The sequence below is a fragment of the Gouania willdenowi genome, chromosome 5 (assembly GCF_900634775.1).
Source record: "Gouania willdenowi chromosome 5, fGouWil2.1, whole genome shotgun sequence".
In the NCBI taxonomy this organism is placed as follows: domain Eukaryota; kingdom Metazoa; phylum Chordata; class Actinopteri; order Blenniiformes; family Gobiesocidae; genus Gouania; species Gouania willdenowi.
Genome location: NC_041048.1, coordinates 20,134,611 through 20,158,265, shown reverse-complemented (window position 1 = coordinate 20,158,265; position 23,655 = coordinate 20,134,611). Strand labels below are relative to the sequence as shown.

Sequence of the window (23,655 nt, the reverse complement as noted above, 5' to 3'; positions counted from 1 at the left end):
TTAAAACTATATTTTTATTTTTTTTGTTATTATGAAATACTAGACATTTTAGGCGATCCCAAGGTATAAACAAACAAAACTCTGCCCTACCCATAATATGGCGTAAGATTACTCCAATCAAAAATGATTATGTTAAAATAAATAAATAAAATAGCTTGATTGTTGTAAATAACTGTATCATATTTGTACATTTGTATTTTTTTTGTACTTATCTGTACCACATTTGTATATTATAATTTGTATATTTGTATTATTATTATTATTATTATTATTATTATTATAAATCTTACTTTATTTTTTTTACGACTGTAATGTGTGTGTATCTGATCCTTATTTTCAACAGTCTTTTACTTAATTATACACTTATTTCACGTTTATTCTTTCTTTTGTCTTTGTGAAACGTTTTATTCTTTTATTTGTGATTTTTTTTCTTCTTAACTGGCTGTAACAAAAGCAATTTCCCCCTGGGATTAATAAAGGAATTCTTATTCTGAAATAATAAATCAATTTAATAAAAATAAAAGTAAAAAAAACTTTTTCAATCAAAGAAAAATAGTTCAAATGCAGATCTTTGGGATGTCAAATATCTATTTCCATTTGAACACTTTTTTTCTTTATTAATATACTTTTTTGATTGAAGGAATATTCTTTGGATTGAATAATAAAAACACAAATCTACCTCCATACACCAGAGGATGGCCTGTAGAGACCAGGAAACACGTTTAACACTGCACAGGAAAAGTCAACTCACTTTTTAAACTCAAATATTACTTTTCATTTTAACAATGAGTTGTCATTTAAATGTTGATTTTCTGTCACGACATTTTAACTACATTTTAATCTCCATAAAATAAGTTCCAATGTTCTCATATACAGTAGCCTGATTGTCCGAGACATTTGTATTAAGTTAAAGGAAGTCTGCACTCCCCTTTCTTTGATTCTGCTTCAATAACTCCTGTGAGATGTATCATGGATAGAAAGAACATTTAAAGATCAGGCACTGATGTTGGATGAAAAGGACTTGCTTTTCTCCAAACCAGTGACGAGTGGAGAGGTTCCTGACTGATTTATTATAAGATTGTGAGATATGTATGATTATATATAGATACATATATATATATATATTTGCATTTTAATGGGGGTTTTAGGGGCTGAAAAAAAAATACATTGTGTATAATCTTACCTTTATTTGTGAATAAAAACTAGGGATGTCCCGATACAACTTTTGATACGATACCGATCTTGCAGCCTTGGGTATTGGCCGATACCGATAATGATCTGATACGATATCAGCACGAATCATACATACTTTTATTACTTATTTTGTTGTGTGGAATGTTAGAAAAGTCTTGATCAAGTAATGTTACTCAAACAGAGAACATTAGTCAGTAACAGTAGGTATAAGAAAAACTGACCCATTTATTATCAACCAATGGGTTACATACATTTTAACCATCAACATTATATCTGCAGTATTCTATTATTGAATGAATATAATATAATATAATATAATATAATATAATATAATATATATGAGAGATTTTAGGTGCAGTTCGATAAAATCCGATATTCATTTTCTGGCTGATATCGGACCAATATCCGATATCAATATCAGATCGGGACATCCCTAATAAAAACCATGTGCCTATCTCGTTTATATCAGTGTACTGTTACAGACTTGTCGGTGCAACACTCCTGCTCTCTGTGTGGCAGAACAGCACGCAGCAATGTGAACCTGTTCACTCTTTAATTAATAATAATCAGGTAAACGTTATTTTTTATGATTATATTTGGCCATATCAATAAAATTATGTATACAATTCCAGAATGGCCAATCCTATGGAAGCCCATTTCCACAACTTAAAAAAAAGAAGCTAGGAAAAGTAAAATAATGATTAAAAAAATTCTGAAGTCATAATTTTAAGATACGATCTCATAATTAGGACTTAGAATGATACCTATTTATTACTACCTCATATTTATGACCCATTTTATTTCTGATTAAAACAAGGATTTACATCTTTAAGATGACTATACATTATGGTATAAATAATACACTTCCTGGATAACAGTGGATATTATTCAGATATAAATGTGGTTATTATAGATTCATAGAACAATGGACCATCATTTTGCTGACTTTATGGATGGGCCCTAAAAATCTCTCGTCTGTATCCCCCTTATAGATGACCTTGTCTCCACATGACTGTTCTTTAATGTTCATGTCTGTGTTCAACCACCTTCAGGTACAGTGGGGGTTGATCCTCGGTCTCTGGAACCTTTATTTAGAGTGATCAGTGATCAGCTCATGAAAAAAAACCAAAAAAAAAACCACCAAACATCAACAAAAATACACAGAATGACTCCAAAAAGACACCAAATAACAAAAACACACAAGCCTACACTAAAAATAAACCAAATGATTCCAAAAACACCTAAAATTAGATCAATATTTACAAAAACACACACAATGAAAGAAAAATACACAAAACAATAACAAATATACGCCCATTCACTCAAAAACATACTATGACTACAAATGAACAAAAATATAATTGAAACAAGTACAAAACAAAATCAGAAAAACACAAATAACAGAATAAAACAAAAGTACAACAAAAATAAACTAAATGACTCCAAATTATTAGGATTTATGATTATTATTTTATATTTCCTAGGAAAAACAACGGAGTACTCTCATTTTAAATCACTAGTAGATGAAGACAAAATGCCAATTTCCAGAAAGTTAAAAAAAAAAAAAAACTTTGACAATTTAAAGTTGAAATTATAAACTACAAGAGCCACTGTTTTAACAAACATGACAAACAACCCTAAAGCATTCAAACTGTGGGGAAAGAAACTGAAATTTTGAGTAGTTTCAATTATAATTGCTGATTTCTAAAATTTGAATCCCACTAGTAATAATGTTAATTGTAGATATCTACAATTTTGCTTACATTTCAGACATCATTTGAATTGTAAATATCTGAAATTCATTTCCGACTAGTCAGAATGAAATTACTGATATGTCAGTTTGGGATTGTAACTAGTGAGAATGTAATCTCAGATATCTACAATTGCATTTCTGATATTTAAAATGTCATTCTTACTAGTAACTAATTTATTTTTTATATCTACAATTCCTTTAATAACTAGTCAGAATTAAATTATACATATCAAAAAGAGACTTTCCACTGGTAAAAATAGCAATTAATCTGATATGTGGGACAATATCCAGAATGCAACTGTTTACTCTCTACTTCAACTCTCGCTCACATCCCATCTTGTCCACCAGAATGCAGCAGTGAGCTGAATATGTCTTTAATTCTAGCAGGATGTGAGCCCTACAGCAGCCTTCTGAATGTCTACCACAGCTACACACCTGCAGAAGGGTTTATTAATGAGAGGGGAACAGGGATTTATAAAATAACATAATATCCTTTCTTTGGCTCACATTCATCACCTTCGTTGTTTGTTTCTGACACGTCATCAAACCAGGTCACCCACTACACCTATTTTCAGGCTATCTTTATTTTTGGTCTCAAAAGCCAATCAAACCACTTTAATTCATGTGACATAGTGAATGTGTCTTCCTCAGCCAGTATCCATTGTGCATAAAGCAGATGATCATCCTGATAAATGAGAAGGATTAGCTGATTCTTGAAGGAGGAAAGCTACAATGGTTTTCCAGTGTATCCTAAAGGCCACATTGAGTATTATTAGAATATTTTTTATTATACTCCAAGCCTTCAGGGGGCCTGACTGGAATATACAGATCACAAGATCAGCATGAGGCCCAGTAGTTTTTCCTTATTGTGCTTCACTTTCTGTCTGATACAAATCGTTAACAGCTAAAGTAGTATATTGTCATCCTGTTAACTCAAGTTTGCCCTTACATTTCATTTTTCTGAAGCCATTCCAGCAGTCATTTAGCATGACGTTAACCTAAAACTATATGAATCCTGATCTACTGCTATTAAGAGGATTAGAGTCTGATCTCCTCCTGACCCATGCACAGATTGCCAACATGCCGTCTATCTGCCGTACCGTGAAGGTTCTGGGAGTCAGACGTCAATGTTGCTAGGTTTTAATTGCCCTGGTAAGCAGTGATTCTGTACTCCATGTGGGACATTGTGTCCTCGACCTAAAAAGGCAAAATAAAACTAAAACCCTGTATTTCCACACATTGCTACAGATTACTACTGATAGATAATTAAGGCTGATTAGATTTTAACATCAGCGTATACAGTGGTTGCAATAAGAATAAATCCAATAATCAATACTCCAACTTTGTCAGCAAAGCAAATCCATTTTAGTAAATGTGCATACCGTATTTTTCGAACTATAAGGCGCACTATCAATGAATGGGTCTGACTGGGTATATTTTCATACAAAAGGCGCACCGAAATATAAAGCTCACCAGTTTGTTATTATTATTATTATTATTATTATTATTATTATTATTAAGACGCATTAAGCGAAACAAAATAGTCAAATAAGTCAAACTTTATTCAACTCATTAACAATAACTCTCAACATTGTTCAGGTTTAACACATAAAATACAGAACAATACACTCGCTTTTTCAGTTCAGTATGTTGAAGCACAGTACTGGTACATATCACTCCATGAGGCGTCTGATTACGGTAGCCCTAAAGTGCCAAAAATCCATCAAGCAGTGCAGCTTCATAGTTTACCAAAGTTGTACTAAAACATTTTGAAATCTTCATTTCATACATAAGGCGCACCTGATTATAAGGCACACTGTCCATTTTTGAGAAAATTAAAGGATTTTAAGTGTGCCTTATAGTCCAAAAAATACGGTACATAATAGTCCTTTTGGGTTTGGCCTGAGTGTGGAGGATAGTGAGAAGAATTATAAGTTATGACAGTGTTTGAACGAACTCGGCTTTGTAAATAAAAGCGTCATTGAGCTGTTTTTGGTTTGTCCACCTGTTATAGCTCAGCCCTGCTCAGCCTCAAAGCTACTTATGTAACCTGTCTAAAGGTTCCCTGAGGTGCATGTGCTCAACGTATTCACTATGCAGACTGCTGAACCAGAGAGAAGTGTGTTGTCTCCTGTTAAAACCAATAGTATGCCATCATGTAGTAAAACGGGGTTAGCCACGACCGTTCAGCTATAGATTCAATAACAACCAGGACCAGGAGTTTTCTCCATTACACCTACACGGTTCCTAAATATTATTAATAGTAAAGCAATATGCAAATCATCACATTAATGCACTTGAGATGATTGGTCTAATGAAGTGTTTCTCAAACTTTTTCAGACCAAGGCCCACCTAACCAATAAAAGAAAAGCCAGCTAACACCTCTTTCATTGTTACTGCTCTCATAGGATTTCTGAACCACTTTAGGGGTCTGAGTCACATGCTTCAGGATGATACACCATTCCTGTTGTGTCACTTTCCATTTGTTTTCCTTTCAATTGACTTCGTCCTGTGCTTTCCATTCTGACAGAAGATCAGAAAACGCACACCTGAGCAGCTACGAGGCGGTTTCCCTCATTAGTGACAAAAAATTAAATGTTTTCATAGAATTTATATAGTTTTGGAGTTGATTGTGAACAGTTTGGGAACACTTTTAATTTAAAAATTTGATTTTAGAAACATATTTGCCCAGTAAAATGACCACAAACCACTAGGTGTGTCTGAGGACCAACAGTGGTCTGCGAACTACTCTGAGAAAGGCTGGTCTAAAGGCACATCATAAAACTTTGTGACTAATTGGTGTCAGAAATGGAGTCATTTATTTCCTTGTTTTTGTTTCAAACCTAAGTAATAACCCTTTATATGTGGGTGTCACCATTTTGGCGATTTCAGCCAATCAGTGTTCACAGCGTGTTCTTGTCACGTCAGGTTAACTCTTTGTATTTCCTCTACCATAGAAAATCTATGGAGATACAGCATTTAAATCTGCCATTTAAGTGCAGTTCAGTTCCTTGGACGTTATGACATTACTCTGGAAGGATTTTGATGGATGACAGATGAATCCAGCAAAATCATACAGTGGTTGTGTTGTATAGCTGTCTTGTATGGGTTATTTAATGTATGCACATGCATACACACTCTTATCTGTTGGGTATGAATCAGCCAGCACTGCAGTGTAATGACTGCCTATTTTGCCTTGATTTGGTTTCACTCACAGAGCACACTGAGGGCTTACACAGTCACACGTGACTCAGTTTAACACTTGGCCAGGAAATCCCCACTATACATGCGTACACGTTGCACTGCTTTGAACTGTTGACTGACCTGATGCTTGAAAACATGTGGAAAAGCCAGTCGCACAGGACTGGATAAGGCCAGGCCTTTGACATGCCTTCTTTGGGCAGAAGCTGTGCCGTCATTTATGCCACCTGCTAGATATTTCCTTACACTAAGTCCATCAGACATCTATGAAAAAATCCTGCTCTACTGTAAATATTTAGAGCAGTGTTTCTGAAATGGGGGTCAAATGAAAAATGATAATCACACTAAATATTACCAGCAACTCACAAAATGACAACAAAAATACACACGCAAAGGGCCTTTGTTACAAATCTAGATTAGATTCATCTCTGCTAGCTGGCTTCAACTAACCAAACATTCCCTGTCAGACAGGAGCTGTCATACAAACCTCGATCATCTATGATCACAACAGGCTAATTTAGGGCAAGTGATTACAGCCTCGCTACGTGTGCATGCACATGAAAGGGGTGGAGAGAACTGGCAGAGCGAGCGTCTTTACAATGAATGGAGGAACAGCTTAGGATCTTAAACAAATATAATGAATATAAATCCATGATGGCAGTGAAGTAGTGCAGTGCACAGCAGGAGGCGGAGCTTTTATACTGACTCAGATCTTAACTTGGTACTGACCAGATTGCTGAAGTTTAAAATAATGAATAATTAAAAACCATAATTCAGACCAAAGACAACCCTGTTGTTACAGAAAAAGCAGGAATGAGAGAACTCAGGCAGGAGGCTGCTGACACTGAATGAGTAAGAGTGCGAGATTATTTATTATATTCATCCATTGGATGATAAACGGACAACGCTCTGCAGTTGAACTTTATTACAGCACACACATGTTTCTATTCAAGTATACCTCTATCGCACACACTGGGAAGAGAGCACATTATGTATGTTCCTGCTGATAATGTCAGCCCCAGTGTCTGAATGAGTTAACGAATTAATCAATTAATGACTTCAGCCGTCCGCACACTAAGATCGACACACAGGCTTCATCGACTGATTGTAGATCAGTCTATTAGATATGGATCTATATTTTTCCTAGGCTAAAGGATGTCATCGGTAAATGAAAGGATTGCATTTATAATAAATAAATCTTCATTACTAAACTCAGCAGTCAGATCTGCACCAACCAGGATCTTCTATCAATGGGCAGGTAATTTTCTAGTAGATCTGATTGGTCAGGAGGCGGGGCTTTAGGACTTGGTAACATCCAAGCCAAAGCAAAACCTGGTCGTGACCAGGTTAGCCGTTCAGCATTAATTGCCATAGTGATTAAGCTCGAGCGAGCTTTTTAGTCTTGCACACACTGATTAAATCCCGGAAGTTAGTGTGGTAAGAGGTAATCTAGATTAGCATACCCCTTAAGAGAGAAAAATACTATTACCAGCAACACACAAAACAACAAAGACACACTAAATGAGAGAAAAATGCACAGGATCACTACCAAATTTACAAAAATAACAGAGAAACATACAAAACAACACCAAATACACACACTCTGAGATAGAATAACTTAAATAATACCAAAAACACACAAAATAAGAGAAAAATATACTGAATAATTAAAAGAAAAGACAAATTGAGCATTGCGTTAGTTCAGGCACGGAGGTCAAGCTAGCCAGCCCCACCAGTTGACAGTAGCCATTCCCTAATTCAGTTAATCATCCAGCTGAGCATGTTCGTTGCTTCCCATTGGTTAGAGTTAGTCACAGCGCTGTATTTAAACCACTGCCAACTTCCGCACGCTTCGTCCGCAAACAACTTGCAACCCACTCCCACCCAAGCTCCTCCTTTTCTGTCTAATTAAACAGTGTCTCTTGTGCCATCTAAACATCTGTGCTTCTGTTCCAGAGGTTCCTGCTGACCGCTCTCTCTGCTCATGCCTCTCCATGTAGCTCATGGAAGAGCAAATGGGAACTCCCTTAGCTTTGGGCTTTCCATGCAGCTGCTAGAATGGCAGAGAGGTCCCAGAACAGAGCCTTACCGCCAAATATAAAAGTGAACTAAAGTGATCCTGACTGAAAGAACAATACACAAAATGACACCAAAAACACACAAAATGGTGATCAAAATTATCTTGATTAAAACATAAACAATAGATAGAAGGGCGAGTCTTGGTCCCCATCAGGAGTGAGATGACTGGAAATAATAAAAATTGTAGAAATAAATCTATTTCTTCTATCTAAATACTGTTTCATTTGAAATTCTTTATAAAATGAGATTTTTTAAAATGTGTGTTATCACTCATTCATTCCATCATTATGCTCTATAGTTGTTTTTTTACAGAATTCAGAGCGAAATGTCGTCAGACAATGGGTGGTACTTGGATTCAGAAATAGGAGAAATGGGTTACTTGAGCCAAAAAAGTTTGAGAACCACTGATTTAGAGTGACGGTGATTAATCAGAAAGAAAAAACATTTTCTCTCTCTGTCGGTACCTGAAGATATTGAAATTCAAGCTGTAGGAAAGTAGGATCATATCAACTCCCTTGATGTAAGGGATAAATGAGTGAAGGTCAGGTTTAAGAAAAGCAGATATAGCTATCGATCATCCATCCATCACGTCACGTACCATCCAGGACAGCAGGTTCACTGTGATTCTGTTGGTATCAAAAGAGGACAAGGGTTCAGTGTCTACAGGTTTATTAGGTCATAAATCTCCAATCAACTGTTGTTTGATTGTCTCAGTGCGTTGGTATTATATGTTCAAGGAGGCTTACATAAGGGTTAAATCGATATCCTTTGACCAGAGAATGTGATATGCACCTTCTTAGGGATAAGCATAGGCCGTCTACGACACTCTGAGACATGTGATAGTGTGTATCAGGATTTAATTTATTTCACATCATAAAAGTGGCCATTTGACTTTGTTGAGAGAGTTCAGCAAATTTCAAACCTAATTATGATGAATGGGAATCTTTTTTAACCTCTGATCACAATACACATTAGTTTATTGACACTGGCTTTAAAAACTGTGCAGAATTTATCCCAAATTATTCACAACTCCATGAATGCAGGCATGGTTGGATATCAAACATCCTTCAGGCACAAATTTGTCCCAAAATTATATCAATTGTTCACCCAGGAACACTGTAAACTAGGGTGGGACAATACACTGAGTTCCCAATATGATACTATAGATGATAATGGGCTTGCAACACCAAGGCATAAAGAAAAAAAAAGACAGATTTATTTACTTTTAATCTGAACCCTATTCTATCCCCTTGCGATATCACTCACACACATATTGTGAAAATTAATACCACAAAATCTTGTTGCATGACGTATCATCCCTCCTTTACTGAAAACATATTTTTACCAATGCAGTGTTTACAAGCATAATTTATGGTCAATTTATGTATGTTTTCTAAAGCGAATTTAATTGAGTTAATGTTTTGTCATTCTTGACGCACATTGATTTAAATGCACCAATTAAGTTCCAATTTTGGTAATAAGTTGATGTACAAGAAAATATTGACGTAAAAACTGCCTAACCATGCTGAAGAGTCATTTGAATTTGTAAAGTGTGCAGTTAGTCTTTGTTTTGTATCTATCTGTATCATATGCACTTGTATTTAATCCCTATTTAATTAACTGCCTTTTATTTAATTATGTGTGTTTTTTTTCCTATGTTTTAGTGTTTGTTCTTTTCATTCAATTTTCTGGAGCATCTGTGAGAAAAGCTATTTCCCCCTGGGTTAAATAAAGTATATCTGATTCGGATTCTAAGGCAAAATGTCACGTTCAGAAGTAATGCTACTGATTGGCTCAATAATAATCAGCTTTTGGGTGTTTATTCATTCTAATCCCCCTTTTAATGCTTCATACAGTTTTCCAGAGCTGAAGACCACATGCTACTTGATCCTCATACTACGTGTCCTTGATGATTCTTCTGTCACAAATCACTCCAACCCTGCCTGTGTAGGAGGTGTGCCAAGTTGCTGACAAGTGATGCAATATTTAATACTTTCTGCACAGCTAGCATTGCAGCTCTCTGTTTTTCTGTGCAGCAAAGCTGATTAGGGTTACTACAAAGGTGCTGGTATTGGCAAGCAGTGATTTCCTCTGTGGAGCTCAAGGTGCACACTGTAGCCTTTGCGTAGGGAATACTGATCGTTTGTGCAGCTGGCTTGTAATACTTCCTGCTGAGGGATTATTTGTTTGAATTGTGGAAAAAAACAAGCGCAGCAGCAGACGTGTACAGATCTGTCACCGTTGTCACCACTGAACAGGAACGGGCCACAAGACAAAAATGGCAATTGGAGATTTTTCTGTTACAGAAAAGTGATACATTTAGGTTAAAGTTAAGTTTGCTTTTTGTAGTTCAACAGCAAATGTATTTTTTGAGTGATTATTAACTTTATTTTAACTAGTACAGTGCCCGTTGGAGGTATGTATTCATATTGACATTAACAGGAGTTCCACAGTGTGGATGAGAAAATGAATGGGATATATATATCTATCTATTTTCTTTTTGGAGCCAGAACATCACCAAAATTTAATCAGCTGTTCCTTGACCCATTATCAACATTTCCTGAAAATGTCATCAAAATCCATTCATGACTTTTCAAGTTACCGTGTACAGACAGACAGCATTGCACTGCATTAGCATAGAATAGAACACTGATCAGTGTTTTAAAACAATGTCTGACAGAATCAGAATCAGAAATGTTTTTAATGGCCATGTGCAGTTTTAAGGACAGTACAAGGAATTTGTCTTGGTAGTTGGCGCACAAAACAAACAACAAAAAAACAAAAAAAAACAAAGAACAACCCAGCAACAATAATAATAATAATAATGATAAATATAAAGGATGAGGGATAAATAAAGGATAGATAGACAATAAAGGATAAATAGGATAAATATAAATATATATATATATATATATATATATATATATATATATATATATATATACAGTGCAGCAGATAATGTCATCATGGAGGTGGTGATCGGGTGGGGGGGGTTTAGTGGGTGACTTGGGGTGTGTTCATGTGGATGGTGGCAGAGGGAAAGAAGCTGTTTTTGTGTCTGGAGGTTCTGGTCCTGATGGACCAAAACCTCCTTCCAGAAGGGAGAGATTGAAAACAGTTTATGACCGGGGTGGGAGGGGTCGGCCACAATCTTTCCTGCACGCCTCAAAATCCTGGAGGCGTACAGGTCCTGGAGGGAGGGCAGATTGCAGCCGATGACCTTCTCTGCAGAGTGGATGATACGCTGCAGTCTGGCCTTGTCCTTGGCCGTAGCTGCAGTGTACCAGATGGTGATGGAGGAGCAGAGGATGGACTGGATGATGGAGCTTTAGAAGTTCACCATCATCTTTGTTGGCAGACTGAACTTCTTCAGCTACCGCAGGATAGGAGCTCCACAGTGTGGATTGGTCATTTCAAATTTGTTTTAAATTGGTTTTGGAACGACCAAATTACTCCAAAATTACAGATGCACACACTCGGGGTATTTGAAAGCCGTTGACAAAGTTTCAGGTCAATCAGACACTGCGTCGCGGAGATATTCGCTCCACGGACACACACAGACCTTTCTTGCATTATAGATAGACTTGTACAGTGCCCGTCGGAAGTATGCATTCATGTGGGCGCATAAGTACAGTTGTCAATTATGGCCAAATGAGTATGTGTTTGAAGGTTGGATGTACAGAGAGGTGTACATACTCTGCACTATGTAGTGTCATAAAGGGGTATATTTGCGGGTGCAATTTTATGGGACATGCATGATAAACGTGTTTGTTGTTTTTTTTAATACTCATTTTTATGTGTTTTTTGTTTGATGTATTTTTCTGTAATGTATGTTTTTGGAGTCTAATGTATTTTTGTATCTTTCTGTTGTCTTTTTGTGCATTTTTTGTATAATTATTGTTTCTTGTTGCCATTGTAGTGTCATTCTGGAATCATTTTGTGTATTTTTGTATTTTTTTTGGCGTAGTTTTGTGTATTTTGAGTCATTTTTATATTTTTGTTGTTTGGTGTATTTTTCTGTAATGTATGTTTTTTGGAGTCATTTTGTGTGTTTTTGGAGCCTTTTTGTATATTTTTATGCATTTCTGTTGTAATTTTGTGTACTTTTTGTATAAATATTGTTTAATTTTAGTTTACTCATTCAGTATATTTTTTATTATAAATAATGTGTGTGTGTCAGCCATCTCCTCCGTGCGTTATCTATCACACACGCGCGTCTTGCACACAATCCATCGCAGGTTGTTAAGAGAGACACGGTAACTACTAGGGATGTAACGATTCGCTCAACTCCCGATAGGATTCGATTCACGATACGATTCTCTCATGATTTATTTTTAAAAATTGGACCGTAGACAAATGACTGAAAAATATTCCTTTATTTTTTTTGGGAAAATACTGTACTATTTTTCATTGTCAAAAGAACCCTTGATAAACTATTCAAAACAATGCAATTTAACTAAAAATAAATCTTGAATGAAATAAATAAAGGAATAATACAAATGAAGAAGCCTATTAATTTAAATTCTGGTTCTATAGTAAACAATGCAAAACTGCATAATAGTTTTTTCTTTTTAAAAGTGCATCTGAAAATGTATTTTGTGCCTTAACAATTGGATTCCACTGTATTTACATCAGATATTTGTTTATACTAGCAGAGGGCGCTGGTAACCCAGTGGTTGGATGGCATGCAGAAATTCTTGCAGTGAAGAAGAGATGCTATGCTAGCAGACAGAGCTAATAGAAAAAAGTGACTTTTACAGATATTCACGTAATATTACAGATATTCTTTCGGTGCTAAAGGGGGAAGGAATCATTTATGAACATGTTTAAGAGTAGATGGCGGCCAGAAAGAAAGTAGTAGCAGATTCCGCTAGCCGCCAAGACGAGAAGGATATATAGCGCCCTCTGCTGTTTAAAAAAGTACTTACATTTTCAGAGCATCGATGTGAACCGTGATACCTATGAATCGATTTTTAACTGCCTCATGATTAATCGTTACATCCCTACATGGCACAGGAGGAAGTGGAGGAGGAGTGGCCGCACACGTGACTCTTGCTCGGGTGAGGAGCTGTGCAGTGAAATAGATATAGATGGTGCGCTAGCGCCCCCCACACCCCGCGGTCAAAAGTTGAATAGGTTTCATTTCGGGGCCGTCTAGAAGTGAAATAAAATTAAAATAAACATTTGGAAATGACCAAATTACTCCAAAATAACAGATACACAAACTCGGGGTATTTGGAAGCCGTCGACTAAGTTTCAGGTCGAACTCGCACAGCGTTGGGGAGATATTCGCTGCACACGCACGCACACGCACACACATTCCTTGCTTTTATAGATAGATGTAAATCTAAGACAGGTGACTACAGTATGTTCATTGCATTAGGTCTTGTGTTAAAATAATAATTATTCTTAATGTTTTACTTACTTTTCCCCACAGATGTTTGTATCACCACCAGTCACAAGAAGCTTTAGAAAATCCTCACATTTGCTGCTCGGAAAAACAATTAGCTTATGTTTTCAATGGTTCAGTATCATGCCATTTTTCACTCATCTCCATTTGTTCTAAAAACCCAAAAAACATCGTATTTTAGGTTTATTTTCCCAAACTCACCTGTTTTCCAGAGTTTTAGCCCTCTGAAAAGTCAGTTTAATGACGCCTGCAAAAACCTGGCTGTTTTGGGGCCTTAATGCATATTCATGAGTGGACGTGTCTGTAGACGCTGACTCCACACACCAGCTGATTACTAGCGATTGTCTTTTGCTATCCACACACTCTTGTTGTTTTGAGCCAAAAAACTGCACATTACAATAAAACACATGGCTATTGTGATTGTGAGTCAGACAAATGCTGCTCCACGGTGTTTTTTTGCTCACCGTTCTTGTGATCATTTTGACCCCATGGGGTGAGATCTTGCGTGGAGCCCCAGATCGAGGGAGATTATCAGTGGTCTTGTATCTCTTCCATTTTCTAATAATTTCTCCCACAGTTGATTTCTTCACACCATGCTGCTTACCTACTGCAGATTCAGTCTTCCCAGCCTGGTGCAGGTCTACATTTTTGTTTCTGGTGTCCTTTGACAGCTCTTTGGTCATGGCCATAGTGGAGTTTGGAGTGTGACTGCTTGAGGTTGTGGACAGGTGTCTTCTATACTGATAATGAGTTCAAACAAGTGCCATTAATACAGGTAACGAGTGGAGGACAGAGGAGCCTCTTAAAGAAGAAGTTACAGGTCTGTGAGAGCCAGAAATCTTGCTTGTTTGTAGGTGACCAAATACTTATTTTACCGAGGGATTTACCAATAAATTCATTAAAAATCCTACAATGTGATTTTCTGAATTTATTTTCTCATTTTGCCTCTCATAGTTGAGGTATATTTATGATGAAAATTACAGGCCTCTCTCATCTTTTTAAGTGGGAGTACTTTCACAATTGGTTGCTGACTAAATATTTTTTTTTTGTCACACTGTAGCTTTACATATATGTCAATATAGTAATCTATTTCTAATGCAAGAAAGGTCTGTGTGTGTTTCCGTGGGGTGAATATCTCCCCGACGCTTTGTCAATGGCTTCCAAATACCCCGAGTGTGTACATCTGTAATTTTGGAGTCATTTGGTAATTCCAAAACAATTTGAAATGAGCAATCCACACTGTGGAACATCAGTCAAAAATTGTTTTTAGAACACTGATGATGTCACCAATAGTGATGTCATCAGAGTTCCAGAATGTTCTAACTGATGATGTCAACAGTGATGTCATCAGAGTTCCAGAATGTTCTAACTGATGATGTCAACAGTGATGTCATCGGTGTTCCAAGAATGTTCAAACTGATGATGTCATCAACAGTGTCTTCATCATCAATGTTCTATGCTATGTTAATGCTAATGCTAAGCTAATGCAGTGCGACGCTGTCTGTACACGGTAACTTGAAAAGTTATAAATGGATTTTGATGAAATTTTCAGGAAATGTTGATAATGGGTCAAGGAGCAGCTGATTTATTTTGGTGATGTTCTACCTACCAAAATAATATATATATATATATATTTACATTCATTTTCCCATCCACACTGTGGAACTCCTGTTAATGTCCATATGACTACATACTTCCGACGGACACTGTACTAGTTATATACTAAACCACAGTGTTTGTTTTTGCTGTAAGGTAGTTTGAGAGGGAGGAGCTCACGTTCTTATAGGGTAGGAGGAGCCAGGATAATCAACTTTTTACAAAACGTTGAATATCAAGGGAGGGAGGCCTTCTGAATGAGGCTAAAGGGATGTATATCACTATAGCAAAACATTATGAAGTGATTTTTTTTTCATAATACTGCCCCTTTAAGTAAATGTTGCCTTTCCCGCCTCCAAATATGAAGTCAGGTAACAATTTAAGTCAGGGACTGCATTTCAAGTGAATACATCACATGTATTTTCCACATAAAGACTCATGGATTCTAGTTTTGGGATCTTTATTTACAATATGTTAAGATTCAGATTATCGACTCTTTTCAGATTCCCAAAGTCTTCCTAGTCAGTTTTTGTCTCTAACTCACTGATCTCTCTAAACCAGAATGTGTGTTGATAAGTTTCTGTACTTACTATCGAGGATTGAAATAGCTTTGGACTCAATTACAACACTAATACTGTATACCAGGGGTCACCAACCTTTCTGAAACTGTGAGCTACTTCATAGGTACTGCATGGTCCCAAGGGCTACCAATTAGAAAAGCACTTCTTAAATACTATATTTTCACAGTTTCACTTTCAATAGAGAGTAAAATAACAAGGAAGGCTAGCAGTAACTTAAAAGGTAGGAAATGTTGACACTTTATTTCTCCGAATGTATGCAATTGTTTCATTTTCATAAAAATGTATAGAAAATCCACCTACAACTATACACCAGATCCGCAACACTTAAAAACATTTGTTACAATGTTTCAGTGAAAATCAACTTTTAAAGATCACTTTATCTGCAGTTTTTAACTTTACTAAGTAGTAACTACATCTCATATCCTGGAAAGTAAATCAAATTTTAGATGGAGCTCATTGGTGACAAGCTCCTGAGGGCCCCTCACATGGTCCATGCGGCCTACCTGGTGCCCACGGGCACCATGTTGGTGACCCCTGCTGTATACTGTATGAGAGCTGCTGAATTGTTGATTATGTGGAAATGTAATTATTATTATTATTTTTTAAATGTTTAATGATAGTTACCTTGAGAAAACACACGCAAGGCAGAACTCCACACAGAATGAATGAAAATATGTACGGTCCACAAGTTTCATAAAGTGATTTATTTTTTTAAACATTCACTTTTAAAGGAATGGAGAAAAATACTAGATTAGGTTAGAATTTGAATTCAGGAACACAAGTAATACTGGTAATTTTGAGTCATTTACTGAATCTGGGTTAACCTGAGTCACGAAGTTGATCCGGTTCATTTGAGTCATTTGAACTGACTTGCTGGATCTGCGAGTCTTGATGATTTGACTCTTTAACCCAGAACATTCAGCCGATCTCTGACACTTTAACTTATTAAATTACTGGAACAAATTCTGACCACTATTGTGTGGTTAAAACAGGGTCATACATTTAATCATTAGTTGTTGTGTACCCAAAAGAAGAGCTCATATTTTTCTAGCTAATTCCTATTTCATCATACTATTTAACCTCCTTCCTTTATTTTATTACAATAGAAAAGTGCTAAAATACACTAAAGACACAATTGACTTAGTGTTATCACAATAAATGCCTTTATTTTACACTGTTAACACAGGTATACAAGACAGTGCTTGCCATAACAAAATAGGGTCAAAAGTCTGCATCAGAAATGAACACTTAAAAGTGTTAATGCGGAATGTAAATTTTTTTTTTTCTTTTACACTACCTTTTCAAATAAATAGTCTTTAGTCTTTGTAGCTTGTGTTTTCCAACAATACATTTTCATATTCATGACAAGTTCCAAGGAATGAAGAGGAAATGTCAGGTGGAAACAGAAATAGAAATGGATAAAATCCCCTTCAAAAAAGTCTGAAAAAGTAAAAGGGAAAGTAACAACAGAAAAACGACCAATCCCTTCTTCTTTACGTAAAGAACCTTCTACCAAACAGAGTAAATCTAAGTGCCAGGTAGACACGCCGTACTTCACGTGAAGGTCTTAAACAGCACCACTATGTTTGCAGAAACGTCCCGTGACACTTGCTACAGAGCTGCAGCTGACCCAGCCAGCCAAGGTCAGCCTCCCCATTCATTGTGTTGTGCTGTTGGAGAGCAGAAGTCCATACTTCATCCAATAAAAACAACAAAAAATGGTACGTCATATCACGGGAAAAGCACCATGACAGGTTCCTAGCTAACAACAGTTCTATTTTCCTCACAACTTCTCTCTCAGAGAGAACAATAAAGCAACACGTGTACCGGAGGAGGGCACGGCGAGTCCAGGGGTGCTGCTGGAGCTCCTGTTTTGCTCAGAGACGTTCCTCCTACCACATTAAATAGAAAAGCCTCTAGATAGTAAAAGTGCTGAGGCCCAGCAGCTCCTCTCCCAGGCAGGTAAGTGAGGGTGATCAAGCACACAGACCCTCCCCACACTGAGTGGTGCCTGAGGTTTCCACCAAGAAGACCCTTTTGTAAGCACAATGGTGTTGCATCTTGGGTATCGTGGTTTCTCGTTCTACGACCAAGCTCTTCTCAAAAAGCTTCAACTTTCAAAGACAGTGTGTCTAATGCAGCCTCAGTCAGCACTGTGGTCTTCTAGCTGGGAGATTATTGTGATCAAATTCTGAAGGCCAAAGATGAATCCACTGTCCTGGCCTTCGTGCACCACGCTGTCCTCTCCGTAGTGCCGACAGGTGGTGTGAGCAAAGTCGATCATGCGCACATCCACCGCAGGGCTGCTGGTCTCTACTGCACCGTGGGAAGAACGGCCGCCACCGCCACAGCTGTTGCTGCCCCCCCCAGAGACCCCGGCACTGACCCCTGCAGAGGGAGAGCGAGGGAAACTGAAGGCCCCTTCCTCCTCATCTTCATCAGATGGTTCATCTTCATCGCCTTCTTCCCCACCCCGATGTCTAGGCCTGGTGGGAGTCCTGGGAGGGTCTCCGTCATAAATGATTAGCAGGGAGCTGGAGTAGAAACGGTAGGATTCACAGGCTTCGAGGGCAGCTTGCATTTCACGAAGTCTACGCAGCACCGGTGACAGCAACTCATGGCGTAGGCGGGTGCCATCGTGGAAAAACTGGTAGAGAGCTTCTTTGAAACCAGCGAGGGTCAGCTTACGCCCATGGTACTTATTCATAAACACAAGCTGTCCTGAGTCTGGCTGGTACACCTACAATGATAACAGAGCAACACAAACATTAGAATATGACCAATATTATGTCAACAGAAGAAGGTTCTCCTCACTTCTCCATACCTGCATGCCACAAAGCCGCACTCCAATGGATGCAGATGTGCTCTGTTGACATTTGCGAATCTGATTAGCTTTCTTTTCTTCAGACGCATCATCTCCATGTTGGCGAGTTCCCATTTTCAAGTCTAATACACAAGGCACCTTATAGCGCCATGTCAGGTTTTCCAAAAGAATGAATTCTGTGAGAGGAAGTCAAGGAATACACTGGAAACAGAAAAATACAATAACGCACAAGCATGGTAGGTGTCAACTTAAAATAAGTTACATCCAAAGCTGGGTTTCCAATACCTTTGGAAATGAGCAAAATCTAAATAGCGCAATGAAAACTGATAATGGAAACCTCAAATATGGTAATATCGAACATGACGTACATGGTGACATGACCACTCCTCTCAGAGAAAACATGGCACGGTACGTGTAAACAGAAGAGGAGACCACGACATTTCTTAGTATTATACATGTTCAAAGCGCAATTATGCTTTGTCGACATTTAGAAATATCTTTTATTTTGGGAAAATCTGTAATGAATACACATCTACAGTCTTTGATGCATACTAAGACATCTAATGAGTATCTTGAAAAAAGGATACTGTATTGGTTTCGGTGCTTTGCGTTCTCCTTCATCCTCTGCAAATGCTGCTGGTGACATTTCAGACTCCATGGGTTATGTTTGATCTGTGGCACCACGTTGCCCTTCTCCAGGCTCAGGTACAGGACCTCCGCCTGCTGCTGCACCTCCTCCCGACTATACCTGCAAGGAGAGGAATACACCTCATGTTAAAGTTCAGATTACAGAAATCCAGATCTAGAAAAAGCAGCTAGCGTGGTCAGCATCCTCACCCCAAGATCTTATCTTCTTTACGTCCGTGTCGAGCTCGGTCTTTGCTGTAGTTGTCATTGTCCAGAAGCTTCTTGTTGCTCCACTTAAGGATCTTGCTCTTAGGTTCGCAGTCTGTTGAAGGGTCTTTGTTTTCCAGGTCACCTAATTCGCTGTGGAGCGGGTAAGCGATGAGGCACAAGTTCTTTTCGTCATCCTCTTCAAAACTGACCGATACCACACCTGAGAGAAGGTGAGAAGAAGGATATTAGTTTGACCTTGTTTACTAAGCTTTTTCCACAGTCAGCTAAATAGGTCCACGTTAGTAGATAAAAGATACAATGACTTTAACACAAAACCAATATATAATATGACAATATACATCTCAATATTTTTCATTCAAATTCTGGGTTAAATTTTCTGATGCAAAATTCCACACAGGCACATTTGTTAAACCATTAGGGGTGTCCTGATCCGAAATTGATATCGGTCCAATATCAGCCGGAAAACGAATATTGGATTTTATCGGACTGCATCTAAAATCTCCGTTATAAGCACTCCAATAAGTTTTTGTTGTTTTTGTCCCCGCCCTCAGTTGTTCCCACCGTATACTGACAGTAAATAACAACTGAAGTGAACTTGAATCGTTGACTATTGTTCTCTGTTTGAGTAACATCACTTGATCAAGCCTTTTCTAACATTCCACACTACAAAATAAGTAGTAAATGTATGTATGATTCGTGTATATAGTTTTGTATTGTAAGTGAAAAAGTTGTATCGAGACATCCCTGCAATCAACTACACAATGTGTGCCACTTTTGTTTTTTTTCTCCTATAAGGGACAGCATGTGTGAGTGAGTTCTGTAGTGTGGCTTGTTAAGGGGAATGTCTGGGTTAAAACACACTCAGAAATCCATCAAACTGTGCTTTTCATGCTGTATGTTAATAAAAAAAAAAAGGCTAAAAATATATATATATATATTTTAATGTAGGTGATATTGTGTTTTTGTGTGTCTTAGGTGAGAAACAAGAGCCATAAAGTACTACAATTCACACTTTGCACAGGTTATATCTTGATGTCGATCAACACACAATTTAGCCAATCCTCATTGGTTGATTGATGCTCTGAATGTTAATCTAACAGGTTTGTATCTATTTAATAAAGGTGCATAGTTGGGACTGACCCAGGTAAAATAAGTGTGCTTTTCTGTGAAGTGCAGCTTTATCTGGCACGCACACACACACACACACACACACACACACACACACACACACACACACACACACACACACACACACACACACACACACACACACACACACACACACACACCCCTTTCAAATATTCTATGTCTCTGCATGCCCATGTTTCCATCTTCCAATCACAATCAGCAGCTGAAGCCTGTCTTCTGTCATGTGCCGTGACATCACCTTCCACGCAATAAGCCCCGCCCCTGACATCAGCTCTGTTGGGACAGTGCTGACTGGACAAACCTGCATTGTCACCACACAACCGCAGTGAGTGTGGGAATTTATGAGTCACTTGAGCCTAGTGTAATCCGAGCTTTCATAAACATAGATACCTGTACATATAGAAATATATCCATTTCTTATAAATACATCTTTAGAAGAAAAACAAGCAGGGCTTAATTTAGCCGAGATATACACCACTCAACCTTCTTCTTAGAACCAAAACAAAATGTTCTAGCACCAAATGTTAGTATAAAAACTATACAAACACAAACATTTACAAACTTTTACAATGTTACATGTTTCACACATTCAATTCGACAACAAAAAGGCGTTTATCTGACAGAACTAAGCTTAGAAGATGTGGTTTTATGTCAGTAGATGCAATCCTGAACCCTGCAGATCAGCTTCCTTATATCCAGACTCTTTTTTTAGTCTCCCACTGAGTCAGATTCCACAAATGTCCAATAGCTCAGTCAAAAGGCCACCTATATATGACAGTATTTACGCAACCAGAGATCGTTGGACTCATTAAAAACGTGTGCAGGTGTTGAAATAAGAGCTAGACAAATCTCCTCAGATGACTTTCCAATTCGCCTTAAGCAATATACCAAAGTCATTCCACTAAATGTTGACCGCACAGAGAAGCTGACAGTCAGCCACAGCATCAGTGTCTGATCCTCCCATTAGCAGGTGCTCAATCCTCCAACAGCCCAATACAACAATCCTACCAGGTCGAGCACAAAACAATCGATTAACACTGGATTTGACCCTCTCACTCATTGTGACATATTGACTTGTAATATTCATGCATTTATGAGTGGTTTGCATTTTTTTTAAATACACTATCACTAACGTGTCCCTTGTTTTTGCATGCATTCTGCGGCTTCGTTGCAGATGTGACGCTCTTACCTTTATACTGGGGGGTGAATTTCCGCATCCCAGCAGGGAGGCTCTTGTAGAACTGGTGCTCTCTGGGGATGAGAGGCTTGCAAATGGTTTGTTCCCCAAACCGTAGCACGCAGGAGTGGCCTCCGACCTGGTGCACGAATGGCTCAAGCATCACCCCTTTTCCGGGATATGGAGTCCCATCCGCCTGCATAAGGGCTTCCAGAGCGGGACTCATCCTCACTCCGCATCGGACAGCTGAACGGGGCAGTCCCACGTCGCACAGGAGGTTAGCGACTAGGCCGCTTGTTTGGCTCACAAACCTGCAGCTGTTCCCCTTGTGGTCGCAGGGGGCGCTGCTGCTCGCCTGTTTCAACCAAGGCAGCGAAAAACAAAAAGGCCGATCAGAAAGGGCAGAGACGGACATAAGATCCCCTATAGCAGCTTTTCTCCTTGTACGAGGAGCGAACCCTATACGTTTTCGGTGTGATGTGAATTCTCGGTGTTAGTACATTTGATAAAACGTCACTTATGTAGCTTTTACAGCTGCTAAAGCGATGCTAATCCGTGTCGTGGATCCTTCTTTCGACGGTGGCTGTAACCGAAACTGACGACAGAGAGAAGAGTCGAGGAGAAAAACAGCACAGCCCCGCCTCCCCGGTGGAGCCAGCCAATCCGTGAGCAGTGGCTGTCGCTGGGGAGGAGCCTTGGAATCAAGAAGATCAAGCAAACAAAGAGGAAGAGGAGAAGAGATGGGGGAGGGGAGAACAGTGGGGAAAAACATACTCACATGTTATTAAAGCTCTGTTTACATTTAGCATTTAAAGCCCTTTGTTTTGACAGATCCCCATGATCCACGACAGACTGATAATAAGAATAGGTAATAATATTTTTTTTTTCTTCCTGTAATTAGTAATAATTACATGTCAGTAACTACAGTTGATAGAAAAATGCCCTACTACTAAATTGTGACAGGTGAAGTTACCTTTTCATGGTATCTGTTTGGAGATAGGATATATTTTATAGCAAATGACCATTCCGTTCCTCAGATGTAATGGGATAGAACAGGTTTTTGTCTCAATGAGGCCCACAGAAATGTGATTGGATCTGATCCCAATGCCACAATGTCAACATTCATGTCAACACTATTATTAATGACCAAAATCAACATGAATGCAGGAAAAACACATAAGTCTCTGTCGGTTTCTAGTGTCATTTGCTGGGTTACATAAGCATGTTGTGTTATTATCTGGCATTTTGTGTGTTTTTATTGTCATTTTGTGTATATTCATTTTCTTTTTGTTCTTGTTTTATGCATTTTTTATTGTTGTTTCATGTGTTTTGTTGAAGCATTTTACATTTTGTATGTGTGGAAACTATTTGTGAATTTTTCTTGTTTCTGATTTGTGTGTTTTTGGAGCCATTTTGTATATTTGTTCTGGGGTGCACACAAATTAAAACACGGGCCAGTAGTTGCACTTCTGAGTTGGAAACAATAAAAATGCACAATTTTAGGAATATGAGCGAGTCTAAATTGTGGTTATGCGAACAATAGGTCTGAGCATATTCACAACTAATGTTAGATGGTTGTTTCTAGTTCGCAGTAGTTAGTGTATCAACAATAACTTCTGATCCTAGTGGCTCGTTTAAGCAGGACAATATGTTCTATAACAAAGACAAAGCAAAAATGGTTCCTGAAAATTTGTAGGAACACTCGGTACAACAGCAACTTCAAGTATTTGAGTCTGTGTGCAAATGAACCAAATATTCAAATACAGCCATAAAAATGTATTTTAGTACTCACAGGATTTAAATCATCTTGGATTGGCAGAGTTCAGAAAGTTT

The 23,655-nt window shown here is 38.0% G+C and overlaps 1 protein-coding gene across 1 annotated transcript; it reads right to left on the bottom strand.

Moving 5' to 3' along the window:
• Positions 1-16,960: 16,960 nt before the first annotated feature.
• ip6k2b (inositol hexakisphosphate kinase 2b) lies at positions 16,961-22,437 on the bottom strand. The gene is made up of 5 exons (XM_028447087.1): positions 21,835-22,437; positions 19,476-19,695; positions 19,226-19,386; positions 18,639-18,814; positions 16,961-18,554 (listed from the first exon to the last, which is right to left on the bottom strand). The coding sequence occupies exons 1-5, from the start codon at positions 22,235-22,237 to the stop codon at positions 17,958-17,960; spliced, it is 1,557 nt and encodes a 518-aa protein (XP_028302888.1). The 5' UTR covers positions 22,238-22,437; the 3' UTR covers positions 16,961-17,957.
• Positions 22,438-23,655: the final 1,218 nt, after the last annotated feature.

Excerpts from the sequence above, each read along its gene's own strand:
- ip6k2b (XM_028447087.1), bottom strand. The coding sequence starts at position 22,237 with ATGTCCGTCTCTGCCCTTTCTGATCGGCCTTTTTGTTTTTCGCTGCCT. Across the intron at positions 19,387-19,475 it reads AAAGAAGATAAGATCTTGGG|GTATAGTCGGGAGGAGGTGC; the intron begins GTGAGGATGCTG and ends CTCTCCTTGCAG. Across the intron at positions 18,555-18,638 it reads TGCGGCTTTGTGGCATGCAG|GTGTACCAGCCAGACTCAGG; the intron begins GTATGGAGAAGT and ends TTATCATTGTAG.